The sequence below is a fragment of the Calypte anna genome, chromosome 3 (assembly GCF_003957555.1).
Source record: "Calypte anna isolate BGI_N300 chromosome 3, bCalAnn1_v1.p, whole genome shotgun sequence".
Taxonomy (NCBI): domain Eukaryota; kingdom Metazoa; phylum Chordata; class Aves; order Apodiformes; family Trochilidae; genus Calypte; species Calypte anna.
Genome location: NC_044246.1, coordinates 66,839,598 through 66,862,513, shown reverse-complemented (window position 1 = coordinate 66,862,513; position 22,916 = coordinate 66,839,598). Strand labels below are relative to the sequence as shown.

At 39.0% G+C, this 22,916-nt stretch overlaps 1 protein-coding gene across 1 annotated transcript in view; it reads left to right on the top strand.

Annotated features, from left to right (window-relative positions):
- The first annotated feature begins 14,696 nt into the window (after positions 1–14,696).
- The window catches only part of RFX6 (regulatory factor X6), a 36,033-nt gene continuing 27,813 nt past the window's right edge, over positions 14,697–22,916 (top strand). The window contains exons 1-4 of the mRNA XM_030448067.1: positions 14,697–14,895; positions 15,218–15,374; positions 17,103–17,226; positions 18,769–18,830. Coding sequence (XP_030303927.1) covers positions 14,697–14,895; positions 15,218–15,374; positions 17,103–17,226; positions 18,769–18,830 — 542 coding nt within the window. The remainder of the gene's footprint in view (positions 14,896–15,217; positions 15,375–17,102; positions 17,227–18,768; positions 18,831–22,916) is intronic.

The following is a 22,916-nucleotide window of genomic DNA, read 5'->3' as shown; positions in this document are numbered from 1 at the left end:
ATCACTGGCTTGAAACCACGTATCTGAACAAATACTTCTCTGTTTGCCTTCTCCCTGAACACTGAGGTACTGGACACAGAGAGACATAATTTGGGATTGAACTAGGTGGTCTCTTCCAACCTCAAATACTGTGTGTTTCTGTGATAGTGCTACTTGCAGTGATGTTCTTGGGGGCAGGACAGGCATCCATAGGTGCCCAGCTGCAGAAGAACTGAGAGGGATTTGAGGTTCCTGAGTACAGGCTATGGTAGGCAGTCCTGAGCTCATCCAAGTGGTTTTGAGGGAGCCTGTTTTTGAGAATCTAAATTTCCATACTTTCACATAGAAACTGAGCTGTTTGGAGCTCCTTACTCAGCTGTAAGGAGCTCAGCAGGCAAGGGCTAAGATTCCTGAAGCTACATAGGTTTTATGCTGTTGTTAACTCAGTTCAGGTTAGAAGCTAAAATACATTTAAAAATTACTGTAAAACCTTTTTTGATCCTAGGATCTCAGGCCTCAAGTTATTTTTATTTATTTATTTATTTTTTTTAATTGATTCAAGGTTGTCATTGCCACCCTTATTCTGGACTTCTTAATTTATTTTGGTTTTCTTTTGAAATCTTAAAAGATCTCAGCTCACTTTACAAGGTTTAATTGATTGTGTTATAAAAGTAAACATACATCTGCAAAGAGAGTACAGTCATAACAGGTGACACTAATAAAAATTCCTTTCAGATAAGGAAAAGAACCCCAAACAGTAAATCTGAAGGAGTCATTCTGGAGGCTGACTGTATAGTTAAATACTGGAAAAAGAAATTTCTCACATGCTAAAATAATGTGAATGTTTCCTGTTAAAAGTTCACTCTTAAAATCTTGTGGAATAATGTATCACCCCTCTTACTTCCTGTAGCACACTGCACTGTTGGTTAAGGAGAACTCACATAACACAAAATAATGCATTATTAACTTTGGCTAATGAGAAAATAGGAAGCAAGATCTTGTTTTAAATCATTTCTGCTCCCTGACAATAAATTTTCTTTGAAGACATGCCTCAAGAATGGATAAAATCATTAACTTGCAGTTACTTCCCCAAGCATTCTGCTAACCCACAGCTCTTAGAAATACAGTACAAAGAAGGTAACAGTAAATAAACTTATGGCTTCTTTTAAGTTTGCAATTAAGTCTCTTTGGAATCACCCAACCTTTAAAGCTAAGGGCAGTAGAACAGCTATACTTACCTTCATTCATTGGAAGAAGAAGCAAGTTATGTCAGCAGCTATGCAAAAGTCTGAGAATTGACTAGAACCAATGAAGGACAGAAAGAAATGTGAATTTTCCAGCTTTTTATTTTACTTCTCTCTAAAGTAGATTTTCAAGCACTGAATTGCCTACAATTTTCAGGTACTCCCATTGTGACCTATGTTGATTAAATGGTTATTGCCACACTGCAAGACTGCTTCTTTTTCATAGAAAAGCAAGGGCAGTTTCATCTGAGAAATAAAAAAGAAAGTAAGCATTTTCAAAAAAACGTATTAAATATATGTATTTTTAAAAGGTTATTTCCTTTGCTTGTGTTTTCTGTTTGATAGAAATACTTTAAAATCTGAAAGGATAAGTATAAAACCTTGTACTACATGTTACTCTAAAGCTTGTTGTTCCATTGACAGCAAAAGGTTTTTACATCAGCTTTATAATCCAGAGAGGCAGAGAGAAAAAAGAACTTCAGGAGTTTGAGGCCAAGCCATGAAGTGTTTTCCCATCTGTTTTGTAATTTTTTTCCAGTCAGTATGGTTTCCTTCTCACACATCAACTTGTTTACATAGGTTTCCATCATTCACTGTAGAACTTTTATTTTTTATCTCTAGTGATAAGAAAAACAGTATTTCTGAGGCATCTCAGAAAACCAAAACATAAACTTTAAAAAAGTCTTGATTTTAAGGAAATTACAACTAAGATTTCATAATCAATGGCTGTCAAAGTTGTAGTCCAACTAATAAACATTTCAATATTCAAATTCTTCCTCTACCTCCAACACATTGAAATGCAGATACTACTTTCTCTACTACCATGGAATAAATGTTCTTGTTTACCTGGATGCAGATTTTGTTAACACACATTTGTCTAAAAAGTTGTGTGTGAGCAGCAGATTCTCAGACACACAGGATAGTTTTGGCTGGCACAGACCTTTAAGATCATCTATTCCACCCTTCCTGCCATGGGCAGGGACACCTCCCACTAGACCAGGTTGCTCCAAGCCCCATCCAACCTGGCCCCGAACACTTCCAGGAAGGGGACAACCACAGCTTCCCTGGGCAACCTGTGCCAGTGTCTCAGCACCCTCACAGTAAAGGCTTTCTTCCTTATATACAACCTACATTTTTCATCTTTCAGTTTAAAATCATTGCTCCTCATCCTGTCACTACAGATAAAAAGTTCTTCTTCCTTCATCTTTCTTGTAAATCCCCTTTATATATTGAAAGGCCACAAAAATGTTCTCATTGTTATTGAGACAGTGTTTATTTTAAAAGGTAATGTCATTATTTCCATATACAAGTATTCATAAATTATCAACCAGGCACCATAAAATCATGATGATGATTAATGATAATGATGATGATGGCATGTTGCATTTCTGTTAGTTCTCATTAGAATCTGTGAGTATATATATATATATATAGATAGATTAACGAAAGGTGATTAATAATTACATGATTCCAAGATGTGAGGCAGTAAGAAAGGCCTCGGCACAGGTACCAAATCTAATATCATCTCATTAGTGAGAAGTTAGGAAACAAAACTAAGTTATTCTCTGGATTACACTTGTGTAAATCACAGTTTAATTCTGCAGAGGTGTTTTGGCTACACTACGATGATTTTAACCTTCCAGCACTGAGCCGTGACAGACCTCCAGGTCAACTGAAACTATCACATTTAGGAATGCACTAAAATACCCTCAGATTCAAAACACAATGCACCCTGCTAGCTACCAAGGTATTTGAAGACAGTATATTTAATGTATGGCAATGTAACATATGGATTGCATTATTTAGACAGAAATATTAATGGAAAAACTTAAGAAGTAGAAATGGAAATAGCTCGTCTTCTAGAAATCCTAACTTCATATATGTATCCAGGTAGTAAGCAAAGCCAAGAAGCTAGAACAAGGAAAAGAGAAAACAATCAGAATTATTTTTGTCATTAATATGACTATTATAGCATTTCTGATGCAGTATTCAGTATATGCATATCATGCAGTCCATTAACCCTCCCATCCTCTGTCCTTGCACAGATCATGAATTTTGATCACAGGCTAATATTTGATGCTCTGTGGCAGGCTGATTTAAAACATAAAGCACTACAGCAGTAGACAATGAGATGTCAAGTTTGAATGACAGTAAAAGACCACTTTGTTGTATCTAAATATTCCAAGATTAAGATAACACCATTATTGTTTCTCTGCATAAAAATCTCAAGCCAAGAACAACTGTAATTGCAAGTGAATCTTCCTAGTTGTAAGTATTACAGAGCCTTTATTTTAGTACTGAACTTACTAGTACACTGGTAAAAGACAAGCAAAACAACCCCACTTACCTACCAGTACTGACAAGAAACACTAAGAGTCAAATGGACTTGATAGTGATGGGACTCTTTCAAAATCTGTAGTCTCTGAAAGGAGGCAGAATGAAGAGATGAATGATTGTATGAATTTGATCTCATTTTTTTCCCAGATGCCCAACATGACACTAGATATCACTGAGACAGACAATTATTGTATCACCAGCCCTGATGCCATCAACAGCAGAAAGAATCCTTTATAAGATAATAAGATAAGAAAAAGCTGCACCCATCCTGAGCACGTTCACCTCTGAACAGTGATTTACACCAGGGAGAATGAAAATCCCTGTAGGCTTTGCACAGAAAATCCCAAACTCAGGCCCCAAGGAGACTGCCTCCACTTATGCTTTTCTAGGCTTGGAGTCATCCTGCATTTTCTGGTTTAATAAACACTCAGTAATCAGAAAATCAAAGTCGAAGAGGCACTGAAAATTTGAGTAGTGGGAATCTATTCAAACAAATGTTCTTTTTAAAGATGATTTTATTCTGTGGGATAAGCAAAGCAGATAAAAGGAAAATATTTCTGTTTCATGCTCACTATCTGGAAACCTAGGTTTAAGAGGATTCAACATAGTTACTTCTTCAATGGCAATCTCTCTCCTAACCTGTTTTTTGCATAAATACACATCTTCCTCTGTGCTCAGCCTTGCTTGAAGACTAACCCAGGAACAGGGGTTTTAAAAGTACTTCCTCAAGCTGCTTTTTAGAAGGACCACGTTAACAGGGGATTTGATGAAGTTGCTACTGTTTCATTCACCATTAATGTGCCTGTTGTCAGCTGTATAAAGCATCACAGAAAAAAAAAAATCACTTTTAAGATCCAGATGTAGGTGTTCAACAGAAGTTTCATATGAGAATTTTATAGTCAGAATTATTTAATGCCATCATCCAACACGAAGTATTTTGAAGAAACATAATCTCCAGAGTTTGTCATCATTAATTTCATCCCCATGAGAGCTTTCCTGTTGTCACCAGGTCCAGATATTTTTTTTTTTTGGTCTGTTTTATTTATGCTAATTGCCATTTATAAACTGTGCATGTCCATGTGCCTTGTTTTTAATGAAGTGTAGAAGTAGCATTTGATTGGAATTCAGATAAATGAGCAATTAAATACACCTGTTTTTTTCTGCAAGTTTCTATGCATATATGTGAAAAAATAAAAGTGTAGCTAGATAAAGACCAAAGGCTGTGTTTTATTACTATGTCTCATATTTTATCACCCCAAAACAGAAAGTATTATGGGATTGACAAAGTTCTTTGTGGGATTCCTCTTATCACTGAAATAGAAGATAATAATGAAAGAATCTTTTGTGGAGTCCTTAGAAAGAATAATAGGAGGGTTGCATGGAAAATTAAGAGAAAAATATGCCTATAAAAAATTAAGAGCTTGCTCAATCTGTGCAAAATAAATTTAATTTTCCTTTAGATAAATATCAGCATACGCTATTACTTCTGTAGTTTAAAACCATCAACATCTATAGCGTACCAGGCCCTACACATGAAACCAAACAGATCTTCCCCTCAAAGATTTATAGGCTAACAGAACCCAAGGAGTCACTTAACTTTATATAGGGCAGGTGACTTTTCCAAGGGCAGATCAGAGACGCTGGAAGCAGAAAAATAAGACTTGTTTCTTACAGCACTCTTTACTGAGCACCATAGTAATAAACTAACCATCACTTCAGTGCACCATTAACTCGAGCACACATTAGTTCAGATTACAGTGGGATGTGCTGCTAAATCCTGCACAAATGCTGTTCACTTATTCTGTTGATAAGAGACACAGCAAAGACCTCGCTGATATTTTCAAAACATGTAGCAGGTTGAACAGGTGGTGTTGAAGGTGTTCTGAGTGAAGGAAAAGACTTGTCGAGGCTGGCTGGGGCTGAGGAGGTACTCAGCCTCCTTTGGTTTGGTGTGTTAAACAGAGAAGAAAACAAGCAAGCTTGCTTATTTAACACCAGTGGGCTGGAAAGTCCTCTGCCCACCAGGAACCTGACCATTACCGGATGCATCCAGTGTTCCCTTACCAAGCATTCCCTGTCAATGCAGGTCTCAGTCCCCTGCAGTGTCTGAGGCTTCACATTGTGCCCTTCCCAGGGCCTGACTGGGTTTCTGGTCACTACTTCAGGTGTCCCAAGGATCTCTGGATGGTATTTATGCTCAGAAGCTCTGAAAGCAACCTGACCTCTTTGTGGTTGGAGATTACAGATCTTAGACAATAAACATTATCACTTCTCTGACACGGAGTCCATTTTCCTCCTGAGCAGACTTCAGGATGTGTTAGTGGCAAGACCCTGTGGTTTTACTTAGAGCACAATACTTAGGTGACTGTATGCATGCAACAAACTTGACTTCTATCTGTTGTTTGCTAAGCAAATAGGGACCTAATCAAGAGCCCATTGAGGGCAGTTGACAGAATGCTACTGCCTTTGGACTGGGCAGTGAATTGCTCTGACATTGTCTGTTATTAAATATAATATATATATATTAAAATATTTTAAAAAATATTGTCTAAACATAAGATGGAGAAAAACTTCAGAATTTTTTATTCTATCCTAGAATTTAGAAATAAATGGCTATAAAATATTACTTCTGGTGACTACCATTGCATCAGTGATAATCAGGAACTGCAAACAGTTTCTTCCTAACATTAGAAAACTCTTGCTGGGATTTTCATAACTCAGAGACTAGTGAGTGCATGAATGTGTCTCCATGCAGGAAGCTGAGACTCAAAGCCAAACTCATGTAACTCAATACAGACGCTACGCTACAAATGGGAATATGCAAAAAGGCAAGCAATAGTTTTATTTCCAGGTTAATCGAGGGCTGGAAAGCCAAATTGTAGTGAAATGAGGCAACCAGGTGCCACTAATTGCCAGGTAGTGGGCATGAGCTTGTGTTAAGCCCACCTGTGCCTGATTAGCAGGATTAGGGGGCCAATGAAAGGTAAGGCCTGAACTCACAGGCTCAGCTCACGCTGGAACTCACAACCTCGGCATGCTTGGCTTTTTTCCTGCTTCTATGAACACCACGCTAACCTGACTGTGCCCCTGGAGCTTTGTCTCAGCACCGCACTAACTTGGTTGTGCCATCAGAGCTCTTCACCCTTAGGGTGAGGCTCGAACCCACGGCCTCAGCATTGCTCGGGTTTGCTGTATAAGTACCGCGCGCTAACCGGCTGCGCCACTCGAGCCTCACCCTAGTGGTGAGGAGCTCTGAGGGCGCAACCAAGTTAGTGTGGTACTGAGACAAAGCTCCAGGCATGCAGTCAGGTTAGCGCGGTGCTCATAGAAGCTGTTAAAGCCAAGCATGTTGAGGTTGTGAGTTCCAGCATGAGCTGAGCTTGTGAGTTCAGGCCTTACCTTTTATTGGCCCCCTAATCCTGCTCATGCGCAGTTGGGGCCCGCCCTAATCAGGCACAGGTGGGCTTAACACAAGCTCATGCCCACTGCCTGGTAATTAGTGGCACCTGGTTGCCTCATTTCACTACACCAAATCTGGGATTAAAATAAATAAATAAATAAATAAATGGAAAACCCCACAGAATTTTAAAAGGAAGAGGTTAGTTTTACATTAAAGAACAGTGAAGTTGCACAGTGTCTCTGTGCCAGCCTTTATTTAAGAAAGGCTATATAATGTAATAAGCATTCTTTGCCATACAAATATTGCCCATGACACCTGTGATTATGCCTGTGGTTCTACAGGCAGCTCATCAGATTGCAAAGGTAATTGCAGCAGGACTGAGGAGGTACACCATCTCTCTCTTCTATCCTATCCCATCCTTCCCTTTTCTTTGGTCCTGGCTGTACCAACCCACCCATATTATGGCTGTTATCATGTTCCCTGGCTGATTTAACTAATAGAAATGTCAGCAAACCGTTCATTGTTTGGTAGTTTTTTGGTTTGTTTTTTTTTCCCCCCTTGTTTTCTGTTATTTCAGTGAATTAAACTAGCACAGCAATGTCTAACCAGTGCTGAAGCTGTCACGAGGTTACCAGTAGGACTGTGTGGCCAAGAATAAGGTGGGCAGAGGGACACAGAAAGGGAAAGGAAGCTGTGTTGGGAAGGGGAAGCCGTCCATGAAAAGTTGCTCTAGGCAACTGCACCCTACTGATGTTACAGCCTTTAGGACTCAGTTTAACATAAAGAGAATAGTCCCTTGGCTGTAGTGGTTTGCTTCTGTTAACACCTATTTAGCAGATATTTGCAGATAGGCTCAGTATTCAGGAACAAGTGTTGCTAACAGAGCTGTTTGGAGTATCTGCAGAAACTCTCAAAACCACTTTGTCAAGGGTGAACATATTCTCTAACCTCAGGTCTATTCTTGGATCATGGAAACTGGAGATGTTTGTTTAGCTGCCTAGTGAAAAATTCAGCTGGTCTCCTTACTTTCTTTTCTTTTCCTGGCTGCTGCCTACCAAAGCACAGTGCAAATACATGAATAGTGAAGTGGCTGCTCAGTCTGCAAGCTTGCAGGAGCACGCACTTATATGAATACAAACATTTTCTCTCAATTTGGCAAAGGTAAAAAAGAATACATACTGGAAAATGACATTTTAAAATCAAGATAAGGAAGCCGAGACAACTGTCTAACATCAACTCAAGAGAGAGGTAAGCATGAGAAATTTTTAGTTCCATGTAGGATCATAAGGTCAGATTTTGCAGTCTCCACCTGCAGGTTACCTCAGCTGCCTGCAGACTGTAGAGTCACCCTGTGTTTCTAGGGGATGGAGACGTGAAGAGGTTAGTATAACCAAAATATATAACATTAGTTTATTTCATCTGAAGTTTGTTCTTCAGAGAGAAAAACAGGAACATTCACCTCTATCCAAAACAGAATGTTTTTTCATTTAAAGATTTTAAGAACAGGAAACAAGTAAAATACCCAAATACAAAGAGACAGAGATGTCTGGCTCTAAAAGCTGGTGACAGAGGAGGAAATATATTATTAAACATCACCATCTACTGGATGCCAGCATTTGTTCCTTAGAAAGGGAACCCTAAGCTTCTATACTGAATTAGAGCTATTCATGCTACAGCAAGGCAGAGAGAATGACAAAGGCTGATGAGAATGACAAATTACTTTAATATTTCCTTGTGGAATATTGGTATCTACCATAGTGTGTTGATAGAAAAAAATAGGTGTTTGAGTCTACCAAATAGTTCTGATATCACCACCTTATCAGAGCTTCTATCTAGTTGATTTGTCTGGGAAGGATATGAAGTGAAACAGTCTTCAGCACTTATAAAAACATGAAATTACACAGGGGCAGATCAGCAACAAATTATATTTCAGTTGCTACATTTGTCTTCCAAACTATTTCAGTTTCACATACAGAATCCCTCAAGCAAATTGCTGTTACTGACAGGTCACTCTGATATAAGTTGAGAATCTTTTGTTTCAGTGTGCTGTGTTAGCAACAAGAAAAAGGAACATTGCAGCAAGATGACATTGTGCAATACCTGAGTGTCAATATAAAACACATTTCACACATACAGAAATTCTGTGTTGCAGAGCATGTGTGTCTGAGCATTTTATTCAAACTGTATAACAGAGTCTGTTGAATTTGGGTAGGATTGCAACCTAGAATTTCAACTAAGACTAAGCAAAACTTCCTAGGCTGACAAGGAAGAGAAACTAAACTTGTGAGAGGAGTATCTGTTTCTGTGGGTAATGTGCCTGATATGGATCATGCCTTGGAAACACCTTTGCTTCTTCACTGACTGTAAAGTGAGGCTGGGGTGACCAGGTTAGACTCAGAAAAAAACCTCTGAGACAAAGTTAGACAAGAGGTATCCCATGCTTCATGTACAAGGACAAATTCCATGACTGCAACTAAATGTATACATAAATATTTTTATTTAGGTGCATTTTTTTGTTAGTAAAACAATAAACAGATACATGTGGGTGTATGTTTTAACAGTTCTACTTCATCATTCAGAGTTTGTTCAGGAATGAGCAATATTGATAGGATTCTAGTTATCAATGAATACAACACAAAAATGACAATAAAAATTCTTAAGCACTAGTAATTATTTAATTGCAATTACTAATTGTAATTAACTCTGCAGCTGCCCCCACCTTCTGTCTCCCAAAGGCTGAGATCATACACCTTGCATGGACTGTCCACTCCAGCAGCAGGAGTTTAAATATGAGGTAAGACTGTGTCCCTGCTTTAGCTTTTGGTGTCCTTCCTTTTTTCCAGCAAAGAGCTGGAGCACACAGAGTTGCTGCTCAGAGGGCTTATGTGGCTCTCCAAATGGACTGAGTGAGGGAGTGATGTTGTGCTGGGGTAGTAAGTCTCTTAATCCTGGGAGGAGAAGGAAACAAGGAAGTCCCAGTGCTCTCTGGGTCACTTTATTCTGCAGCCTGTACCAAACAGTGAAGACACTAAGTACTCAAATGTGTAGTTCATCATGAGGAAAAGATAATGATATCCCTAACTAACACAGGCCAGCCTGAGCCTCCTCGGCTTCGTTTCCAAGTAATTCAGCAATGCACAGTACTGTTTGATCCCAGTGTCAGGAAATGTTGAATCAGTGTTCCCCATTCCCATGTCTAAGGCCCTGCTTAGCAGAAACCATCTCCTGACTAACATAGAACAGGAGATGTGTTCCCTGGAAACGTACCTCTTCTCAGCTGTAGCAGCTAGTGTTTGAAACACAGATGACTATCACCTTTGGGAAAAGGTCATCTTTCTTATGACATTATTAGCTTAAAAATCTATTTTTAAGCAAAATATAAAATACCTTGTTCTAAAATTACTGGTTCTCTGGCTCCTAAGACACTTACAGAATATCTAACTGCAATCAGATCAAACACAAGGATAAGTCTCTATCTGCTGCAGTACCTGTGAGATGCTGCTGTGCTGGGAAAATGCAGTCCCTGCTGCAGGAGTGTTAACACAAGAGTCCATTCTTCTAAGCACAGTGTAGCTCTGTAAGGACAATAGCTTACAACTTGAGTTTAATTCAGAAGATTTGTTTCTAGGATGGAATCAATTTTGAAAATTTTGGGTGTAGAGCTAAGAAATGTTTGCTAAAAGGCATTCAAAGCACTTTTCTAGCCATCATACTAGCCTTGGAAGAGAGTACAAAGAAGGCTAAGCCATAATGTAAGCAGTATGTGTTGTCTATATATATCCTTTCCATCAGGATGAATGCTTCTGAAATTACATCAAAACCCAGAAGACTACGAATTAACTCACTGAAATAAAAAAGTAGCACACAGTGTGCTAGTTATTTTGCAAGAGACCTTTTCAGTTTCTTCAAATCAACACCTTCAGCAGGCAGGTGTGAGAACTTCTCACGTTTAAGGTCAATAAACAGAAGATGAACTTGTAATGACTTGCTTATGCTGAAATAGGTACTTTGGAATGCACTGGTGAGGCAAAGGCTTTCGGAAAGTCAGGTAAGTAAATAAAAACAATAACAAAGGTATCACTGAAAGCAGAGTTGAAATCTGGCTCAACAAAGTAGTAAATAGAATGAAAATGAAAGGATCATGGTACATTGAATGGTAGGAACTGGAAGCAGTAATGTTCTGAAATAAGCAATGAAGAATGAAATCAATGCGACAGAAGATGAAGTCCAAGGTACTTGTTTAAGAGCCAAGACTGTGAAGGTCTCAAAAATTTTAAGGAAGTTATAAAGAAGATTGCAATGGGGCAAAGAAAATTATTTGAAACTGCAAATCTGTGGACAACTCTCTGGTTTTTCTGTCTGGGTTTGGTAGTCCATGTTGGGAGTTCCATGGTGCCACTAAAATACCACAGATGTACCATGCAGATACCAGAAGCGTGACATTTAAAGCTACTCCCAAAACTCCCCCAAATCAAAGCATTACATGGTGACTGCTGCATAGATATATTCTGTAAAATGGAAAAGAAATCTTTCATAGTAATAAAAAAGGCAAATGTAAGTTCAAGCAAAGAGAAAAAATAAGTTGAAAAGTGTTGGGAGGCAGGAGCAACACTGAAAGATGCAAGGAGGTGCAAGAAACTGGTAGAGTAAATTTAAGTGTACTGGTTTGGTTTTAATAATGAAATGAAAGAACACTGGATAGGAAACATGGCAACAGTTCTCAAACACTGAAAAAGAGACAAAAATAGAACAAGAGCAATCATGTTTTAGAGAGAAAAAAGAAGTGATGGACACAAGCTGAAGGGAGATGGTTTAACACTAATAAATATCTTTTATTGACAGATGATCAGGGTATGTGACCTTCCTTCCTCAGAGATCTTTAAGAACAGTTTTAGGAATCTAAATACCTGCCTTGTTTCTGCTGGAAGGGATGTGATAGACAAAATGATCTTTATCAGTCCATTAATTCTTTCAGCACTATAGACCATTACTTTGAAAATGAGACTGAGTGAGAGAATGAACTGATAAGCAAAAAATTTCAAGAATAACAACAGGAATAAGGATAAGATACTGAAGACTCCATGTCCACAATGGCAGCACTAGTGTCAGTGGGAGGAACAGGCCCATAACAACAGTAGTCATAATATGGCTTAGCCTAAAAGCAGTCCCTGTGACTTTGGAAACAGACAGAGCACCAGCCTTCAACTATAGAAAAAAATGGCTACAGAGAAAAAGTATTTGGCTGTTTTATCGCTGTGTGAGTGAAGAGTTCAAATACTATGACTTCCATTTTCTTCCCATGATTATTCTTTCAGTTCTACAAACTACTTTAATTGCCAATGATTTAATATAGAATCCTTTAAAAACAAATTGAGTTTATTAAAGAGCACTCACTGTCTGTCACCTGATAGAGGAAAAGATTTTATATTTAATTTCTTGCATGTTACTTTTTTTTTTTTAAACCATATCTATTAATTATAGAGTAGGTATATTTACTCACATATTGGAACTGGATGATGTACCTGTTCTTGAGCATGCTTTAAACATTACATATTTGCTTAGGAGCACAGATTATCCACTTTTCTTTCTTTACTACTGCAAACACAAGCTTAGTTTTATACAAAGCTGGTAACACCACACAACAATCTTTCACTGACTTTGAAAAGGCAAGCAAGGCATAGTTTGTATAAGCCAGAAAAGGTTACTAGGTCCAAGGAGAACTCTTGTTTACAGAAAAACCCTTCAAAATCATCATTAGTTTTAGGTATAGCTAATTAAATCAGTGCCTGGCGCTGTGAAGGGATAAGGGCTACAAATGGCTGTTGGCCCTGGGTGGAAACTAGCTGGTCTCTGGACCAGATCCCTTACTCAATTAATCCCTGTGTTGATGATAGCTGGAATTCATTAGCATCACTGAGGATATTCTGACATCATAGCAAAGAAGAATCCTGCTCTTAGGCAACAAATAACTACATTTAGCTCCGTATTGAAAAAAAAAAACCAACACAATGGCACACTAGATTTTTTCTCACAAAAGATCCAACACAACAATTAACATCTGGAAGGTTTTATTATACAGTAGAAATACAGGCCCTCACGGGCCACTTTCTGAAGGACTTGGGTCAGCCAAAAATCACTGAGAAGTCAGAGTCTAATGCAATTTTACCGTAACCTCAAAATAAAGCCATTGAAACCAGAAGATGAATTGTCTCGGTGAGTTATGCTAAGAATCAATGCATAGTCATATAGGCTAAGATTTGTATAGCATCGCCTATGAAGTAAGAAGGGGAGAGTGGAACAGTGAAGAAATATTTGGTAACCAACAAGGAAAGAAATATATTTTACACCATTAAAGGACGAGGTGTAAGTAGAAGAAGCATAAAGTTCAAACTAGATGCCATTTTTAGACACTGTGACTCTTTCATGCATCTTCCTCGTTTCTGAAGTCCATAATTTACACTTACAATGCCGTTTCTGGGCCTTTTTGCAGATATGGGCACATCTGGGGCTTTGTTAAATACAAATACTATAGCTGATAGCCAGTGTGATAATGGATCTGTGAAGGAGTGGAAGTGGTAAAATTCTGCTGCATTGTACTACTGGTGAGGTCAATGACTTGAAGAGCAATAGAAGACTGAAAGAGAGTAGAAGGAAGAACAACCTTTGTGTCTGTGACAGCCCAAGCCTACCTGATGGCTGGAAGAATGCAATCTGATACAGGGCTGCTTGCCACCACAAACGATGCTGTAATCCCCCTGTCCTTGTCTGGGAGAAGCATAATGCCCAAGATTTTGCTTTAATGAGGATGTATTAAATAGTGGAATCTGCAGTGATCAGGCTAATTTTCCACCCTACAGGTATTTTTGCTGTCTGGAAAAAAGCAGACACCATCTTTCTCTGGTTGTCCTCCCTCCATCCCTCTCAGTCAGCATGCCGAAACAGGACCAAGCAAAGACACTTCTGCCAGACCAATGGGATCTATTTGTGCAAAATCAAGATGCTTTGTTCAAACACCCAGAAAATTACCCTCAGCAATATCGAAATCCTGACAGCATCAGACAATGCCCAGCCATGGCCCACTCCCCTTCACAGCCTCGGGGGCTGCTGCAAATGAGCGGAGAGGGGATGAGGGGAGCTGCGGTGGGCCAAAAGCTGCTCCCTCACACAAACGGGAGCCACGGCAAGCAGGAGTTAATCATTAAATCTCCAACAGATCCGCTCTGGGACGGCTCCTCTACACCTCTCGGGCCTTCAGCCCTGCCCCGTCCCCTCCCGGACAGGCGCGACCAGCCTGACCGAGCTCCGCGACGGGCGTGGAAGCAGAAGGCAGGGACCGGGAGACTGACGGCGACCTCCGGGACCCCCATCAAAGGCGGAGCCCCCAAGGAGGACGCTGCCGTGAGGAGGGACTGGCGCCCACCGGCCCGGCCGCCTCCGAGGGCACAGGAGTCATGCAGCCTCCCTGGAAGGCGCCGTAGGGCACACCTGTCCCTGCTGCTGCCACCGCCCCCGCATCGCCTCTCCTCCCCTTCACGTTGCCGGAACCAGCGCCGGGCTGATACCGTCTTCCGCCGAGGTGCCAGAGCCCCGCACAAACGCTAAGTGCGGCTCATGCCTCAACCCGCGGTCCCCGCACCCTAAAGCCGCCCCGTCCGCCCTGTCCCGTTTCGTCCCGTCCCGCCGCCCATGGGCGCCGCCTGCGCCGCTGCAGCGGAGGGCAGGCGCCGGTGAGGAGCATGGCCAAGGGACCCGAGCAAGAGGACGCCTTCCTGCACCTGCCAGCCGCGCAGGCACTGTCCTCCGCCGCTCAGGAGGATTGCTACGCCGGCTTGGTGGGGCGAGGCTTGCTGCCCTACGCCGAGGAAGGGCTGTGCGCCGCGGCGGGGGCCGAGAGAGGGATCCCGGAGCCGGCGCTTCCCGCTGGCGTCAAGTCAGGTAAGCGGCGGGATGCCGGCAGCCTCCCCGTGTCAGCCCCCGGTCAGGGCGGTGCGGGCAGTCAGGACCAAGCGCAGCGGGCGCCCAGCCCGTCAATGTTGCTGCTGCTGGGGATCCGGCAGGGATGCGAAGGAAGACGGGTGCGACCGCCTGGCCTCGGGATAGCCGGGCTCGCCCCCTCGGGCAGCGGCGGGCAGGGCGGCCGGTTAAACGGGTGCCCGCGGGGCCGGAGCTTCTTCGGGGAGAGGGTAGGATGGGAGTGCTGCCCCGTCCTAACCATGCCCCTGCACTTCTCTTCTTGTTTCTTCCCCCCGACACTCAGAAACACATTTTAACAGCGAGTCCCTCTCCTCGGAAGAAGAGGATGCAGATACTCGCGACGGCACACTAAAAGCCGCGGACCAGAGCCCGTCTGCCAAGAAGAGCATCACGCAGATCATGAAGGACAAGAAGAAGCAGACGCAGCTCACCCTGCAATGGTAGGGCTCCGGCGGTCAGAACCCCCCACCCCTGTTGCCAGCGCCCGGAGCCAAATCAGGGTCATGGGCCCGGTCCCTCGGAGAGGACACCCCACGTCTTTCATGAGCTGCCACCGGGGGGCCGGGCACGGGTGTCCTCAAGCCCAAAGAAAGGGACACGTCTTTGAAAGCTGAGGGTTGCGTCTCACCGTTCTTGTAGAAATATTTGTAATTTGTGGAGTTTAGTAGTTGGTGTGTTGTTTTTCGTTTTGGTTTTGGTTTTGGATGAGCCTCATCTACAAATATCCAGATTTCTGATCTGATCCAGCCCCAGATTTCTGATCTGGTCCAGCCCCATATTTCTGATTTTATTTTTTAATTATTTTTTTTAATTAGCAGATGTTTATCAGCTAACAGAAATCTCTGCCACATTTTCACAGTATGTAACTATCAATGAAATGTTTTGAAAAAAATGTAGAAATGAAACATTATTTAAGTATTACATCTCTAAATCGATGTTTTAGTTATCATTTAAGGTTCTAATTTTTTGATTCTCACTGCCTTATAACGCTTTTTTTTTTACATTATATTCTACTGTCCATGGGAGCTGTAATTTTACCTCATTTTATCTGGGAAAAATTAACCAAAGAAGAGCTCAAATTCTGCAGATATTTGTTGATAAATGTATCTATTAAAGCACACTTGAAATGAGGGAGGAGTGCTGTTGAATTAAGTGGGAACCTAGTTAACAAATACGGACTGTAAAGCTAGATTTTTTTCCTTCTAACTGAAAACTGAGAGGAATCCAAATTATTTGGTTTCTTAGTCGAGTTTACCTCTAACTTCTAAGAGTAAATTGTAAGGATTTAAGTCTGACATGTCAGTGCAAAGTTATTTAACATTCAGCGTTTACTACACACTATTTTCTTACAGGTTTGTGTAATTTTAGAAGTAAATTTATTGCACATCATCCCGGGAGTAGCAAATGATGTGAAGTGATAAAGAAGTGGAACAGTGAAATACCCAGCTTTTACCCAGAGTTCAAGTGCAGACAGCCAGATTTTGCTTCAGTTTAAAAAATTTTACTTAAATGGCCATCACTAGACACTTGCTTTATTCTGTAAACTGATTAGATTGGGAAGCTATATGAAAATAGAATCATAGAATGGTTTGGGTTGGAAGAGACTGTAAAGATCATCATCATGTATACCCGTTGGAAAAAGCCAGTACTTTGCTTTCCGGTATGGTTTGGTCAAGAAAGTCTCAGGTCCAGTCCTTGGAAATCAAAAAGCAAAGCAGGAAGAGACATTAACCCAGGTGTTAAAGATACAGTGGGTCAGAAGATCCAAGTTTGAAAGACAGACTTACACCCAAGTCTTTCATAGTCTACTGTTCTTATTTTCATCACAAAGATGGTTCTTAGGTGTTGCTAATTTAATTATTAATATAAAGCAAAAAAGTACAGATATTAAAAGGGCTCATTAGGAAAAGGGACATGAAGGGCTCATTAGGAAAAGGGACATGGCCCATGGTGTTGCATGTTCTGCAGCTAACCTGAGCACCAAGTGTGGAGTCAGTCTGTAATATCTGCTTTGTTCAGGAGAAACTCACCAACTCATCTGTGTGCTCTCTTTGAATTCTTTATTAAATAAAATAAAATAAGACAGAGGGATGTACCAAAAGTCAGAAGAAAAATGAAATCAGGAGACATTGCATGTTTCTTCTTACTCTGGCAATTTCTCTATACAGGCTGGAAGAAAACTACATTGTCTGTGAAGGAGTTTGTTTACCAAGATGCATTCTTTATGCACATTATTTAGACTTCTGCAGAAAAGAGAAGCTGGAACCTGCCTGTGCTGCAACTTTTGGGAAGGTAAAGAGTAAATGCCTTCATAATTTGTTAGAGTAATTCTTTGGTAGAGTCACAGGTTAGTATATTTATGTCAAAATTCCTCTGAAATTTGCATGTTTTCTCCTGCTAATGTACATAGAATCAGACAAACCAGAGTCTTCCATCTTTCCATCTTTCATTACATCAGCATTAGGAAAATGAAACTTGCATTGCCTTTGGTTTATTGTTATTTAATTACAAAAGATATGCTGTCTGAGAGTGGGTTTTTTTTCTTTCTTTTTGATGATAACATTAATAAGGTTCTTTCCCCAGAACCAGATCTCACAGGGAAAGCACTTTTAATTGTATTGAAGGTAGTGTAAAGTGAGATGTGGCACTAGAAACCATATAAGAAGGGGAATAAAAATTAATAATACAAAAAGCTCCTGAATGAAAAATTGTTGATCCGTCCTCTTTTCTACCCACCCCTACAATTAATCCTGAAATCATTTATTGAAAGGGGGACGTGAACTCTCTAAATTAAATCCTGAGTAGTTAGTGAAACAGGAAACCAAAAAATGGGTCAAGGATCATCTTTTTTTAAACACTACTGAGCTAGTAATTGCTCATATATAGCATAATGCATTAATTTAATGAAATAATAATGGATTTAAAATCAATTTCTTAAAGTGTTCCCTGACCATTTTTTCCTCTTGAATTAGATACACTGAGAAAGTGTATTTCTAATTTTCATTACAGTTACAGTATAAATGAGGAAGAGAATAACTTTCCACTGTTTTGACTGATCTGTTTATTAAATGTATCTATTAAATCTACTTCTATTATTAAATTACTTTTTTACTTCATAAATGTTTTTCCTTAAGCATAATTCTTTACAGGAAGCATAGGATGTTTTTACAACATTAATCTCAGTTTCAGGAGAACAGTGAGAGAATGTTTAATTTGATTAAATATGTAACATGAATTCTTTATCTGTGACATAGAACAAAAAAGTAATTTTCAAAGGGTTTCACTGAGCATAAATACGTTGAAGACTGTTCAACACTAATAATGTAGGACACAAATGTACTTATGAGGCAATTATTTACTCTCTTTAATCTTTCAATCACACTTTCCAGATGAAAAATCCACTTATTCTTAGTTGTTGACTTTGAAAAAGAACAGCTAGAAGGCAGATCTTTCCTGAATCTGTTTAGATCTCTGAAGCAGAAGGTACAATTATAGGGTCCTAAGTGAAACAGGATCCTGGTGAAAAAAAATAAATTTTAAACTGTAGAAATGAAAAGGGAAAGAAAGAACAAGTGGGAAAAGTGGGAAGGAGTTTATGGGTGGGAAGACTGGATATACACAGCAAAGTGGATGAGGATGAAGGGACCGTTGCAGTATAAAATATGCTTCATTGTTTATATTGTGACATGTGTCACAAGTATTTATTAATGGACTACATCATACTATATATTTCTGCTACAGTTTTTCTATGAACAGATTGCTAGCATTGCTAGCATTGCTAGATATTGCTAGCAAAATATACCATAGAAATTAATTCAATTATTTCCTCTTTAGACCATTCGCCAGAAATTCCCTCTCCTTACCACAAGGCGGCTTGGAACAAGGGGCCATTCAAAGTAAGACACAATTAATTGTGTATCCACTTAAAGATTGTATTCTAGGAATAGCATGTATTTCTATGGTTCCACAATATATACTATTTGGCAGGTGGAGGGCTATCCAGATGACAAGCTGCAAGTGATAACTTTCATATATATGATGAAACTGATACAGAATTTTAGTTTGGAAACATTACTGCGAGCCTAACTTGTAGAATTAAACTGATTAGCCTTCTAAATCTTGTCACAGTTACAAGGCCATGCATTTTTTGCAAATATATGTCAAAATTTTATATATAAAAACTTTATATAATACAAATATATTTGTTACAGCTGCTCATCTTACTATAAACAAAATTTATATATTATTTTATTTGCCTGTTGCAAACCTAACAACTTTCATTGTGTTCTCTGCATAACAAAGAAATTGATTGTAAGATACTAGAAAAAAGCATTTTTTTAAACTGAGAGTGTATGTGTCTGCTCTTTGTTGTGGGTAATTTATAAGAACCCCGAGAAATACACAACCTGCAGTGCAATCACTTCATAATTAGTGTATCCTATTAAGCTGTTCATTTGACCTGTGGAATATTAAGCAGTGGGAATAGATCACAGATAACTACATATCACTTGTGGTGAAATTTTTATTAGTTCTGGTCCTGGCATTGTGCTTCTGGTCATGACGAAGTTACTGTAAAACTGTGGAGAGCAGTGGTTTCAACACATCCCCTTACATCCACTCTCCCTCCTGTGTCCTTATAGTAAGTCTGATGATGATGGACTGATGTGGGGAACCTGAGGGAATGAAAAAGTGTGTGGTGTATTGATGCAAGAAACACAGAGAAGTTAGAATAATGCTCCAGGGCATTGCTAGTGCTATGAGTTAGGTAATTCTAGGAAACTTTCACGCCTGTTTGAGGGATCACAAATATAACAGTTCTCTGTATTGGCTGAAACCAAGATTTTCTTGAAGCTTGTCTGAGTGTTGTGCTTTAAACTGTTATTTCAGTGTTTGTCTATATCTGTTTTTTAAAAGCATTTAAACCTAAATACTGTGCTCATACCATTCTACATAAAATAGAACTAGTTAAATAATTTTGTTCTCTTAAAGTAACTCAAAAAAAGTAATGGTTTTCAATGACAAATCAAATTATGCCAGTTCTTTAGTTGTATATTTCTTTTGTTTTCAAAGCAGGTTTTCCTAAAAATAAAACATTGCTACCAGAAAATAATTAGGATAGATATTGTGTCAAACGTTCTGTGTATACACAGAAGCTAAACAGTTATTACTAATGCCACACTATAGGAGGTGCATGCCTTGAAACATGTGAATGTCCCTAGGATTTTTCTTATGCTTAAATGTACAGATGTGTTTATGTTCTTAATGAGTGGTTTCATGAATGTACCTTTGACTTACAGAAGAAAGCACTGGGTTGGTGGCTTACTGAAACCAAACTAAAACCCAGAAATCTATCAAAGAAACATTTTGTTAATTGCTAAGATAGAAAATCAGGATACTGGCAGTGATAGAAGAAACTCAGACATTCTGCTTTGGGAAAATCTTTATTTAGAACAATGCAGCATGGAAAGGCAAAATTTCTTTTATGTTTCAGTAATTTATAAGAAAACTCAAAGTGAAAGGAAACTGGAAAGGAAAAAACTTACAGGCTTGTGGATTCCCACAATATATTGCAATATATTAGGAATGTCTGAAAGATGTGCTTTTCACTTTTATACTTCTGGGGTGTTGTTTCATGTTGTTGCATTTGGTTTTTTTCCTGCCCTAGAAATATAAGAATTAGCCAGTTTATTCCACCTTAGTTTTGCTGAAGAATGCATTGGAGATGTCATTTGTTAATTTTTAAGTTCTGTTGCACTATAAACACAGATGGAGAAGAATTTAAATTCCAATTTTTTACAGAGACATTTTATTTCTTGAGTATGTCTCCATATTTATTTTAAATAATCATTAATTAAAAATCCAGAGGAAATAAAGCCTACATAGAATATTTTTCTAATTTTTAACAGAGCACTGTTCTTGCATAGTTTGTCAGTCTTATAAATTTGTAATCCATTGTGGTTTTTTCAGGAGAGAGTATATTGTCTGTATTGTATAGAAGAAAACTAGAACTGAAGTTCTTTTCTCTTTTTGTGCATGACCTATAGATGCTGAGTAGAGGTTTTTACTATTAAAAAAGGTTATTTATAGAGGAAAAGAGGTATTTCATATACTGTAAGCTTTGCTGAAGTTTAGCTACGGTTACAGGCATAAAGTGATGTTGACTTAGTAAGCTCTGCAAATGAACATTTGCTGCTGGTGTGGTGTGTAAGATTTTAGGAGAGCTGACTTTCACAATCTGTGTAGGAATATTTGGCAACAGACAAATTCATCAATCCCTTGCTTAAGTCTTAGGTTCATAACCCAGCATATTTGGAGAATTGCTTTCAAGTTATAATGAATGAGAAAATACAAAGGGGAAGCTCTCCCAAATGCTCACTGTATTTTTGATCTGACATATCTAATGAATTGATAAACAAGAATCAAGATCCAAACTTCCAAAACTTATCCTGTGTCTGCCTAATTTTAAGCACAGCAAGTCAACATCTATTATGTAAAGAAGTATGTTTCAAATTCTGTTTTTGACATGGGAACCTAGCTACAAAATCAGTTGTGTTGGGGAATGTGTCCCTATATTCCACTTTTCTTGAAGACATTAAACAGTAGTAGCATATATATATATATATATGCTACAGTTATATATATATATATACATATACACCTCATGCACAACATTTCTTTGACAGATCCCTTATCCCTACTGACCTTGATGGTATTATGTGACACATTTTCATATGGATTAGCTGTTCTTGAACAATTTCCTCAAAGGGGTGAGGCATCAGCAGGCTTTAGTTGAACAGATGGCGGGTTTTTTCACCTTATTTTTGTTGTCAAACTTTTTCTCAAATACTTTGCTCTGTAATTCTCATTTTCACTAAGATAAATGCATTTACATGGCTTTACTGTGCAAAAAAAGGACCTCACAAAAGCACAAATGACAATGTCTTCAGGTTAGAGACTGAATACAGCAGCAAGCAGTCATAGAGAAGTGGCAATATGATTAATAATCTCTTATTATCCGTCTATCTGTCTCTGATATTATGGACCAAATTCCCCTCAGAACCATGACCTCACTAAGCAGCAAATTAATTCCTGCTTTCACCAGGTAGCAGTTAGTGACACAAATATAATTTACAGAATTTTTTCCATTAAATTAATAAGCAAATCAATGGACTGTTCATCAGTTTTGGTAAATGGTTTCTTACCCTCTGCTTTTATGTTAGCAAGGACTCTTTAGTGTTGTACACTCTTTCTGTGTGAAGCAAAGCCGGGTTACTGGTATTGGTAAGAAACACTTCTTACTAGCAATGAAATAAAATCTTTTTAAAGAATGGTAGTGTAGTGACATTGCATTAATTATTTCTGCTGTTGCTAAAATTATTTTGATATAAGGTTAATAGGAGTGATGGCAGTATTTCCTAGGTGCTCTGATTATTGTCCAGGACTCTACTGAGCCAGATGCTGTAAAATATGAAAGGAAAAAGACAATTCCTGTCCAATGAAATCACTGTTCTCTTTGCATAGAAAAGCTGAGTCCTCAGGTGTAGAGTGCCTTACTGGACACTGCATGTGTACACAGTAATGTTATCAATAGAGCTTGGCTGTGGTCAGAAGAAACAAAGAAAATCAGTTCCCTTATCCATCATCTACAAAGTGACAGATATTGTTTTTCTCCCATACCAAAACAAGGCCAAGATCTTTCTAGTATTCTCATGAGCATGAATTTGATTTGGGAACTAACTCTTGCTCTAAGATCAATACATAAATCTTAGTTGCTCCTTTGATTCCAAGTAGCATTTGTGATCTCTGGGTCTGGTAAATGTGAGACTTAAAATAATAGTCAAATAAATCCTAGAACTTTGATCTGCAGTCAGAGTGTCTCTCTGAGTGTTTACATACAAGAACTCATTTGTACAAAAGCATCAATACTAAAACACTCGTTTAAACATTTGGCCAAGAAGTGCCCAAACACTTTGAACACATTT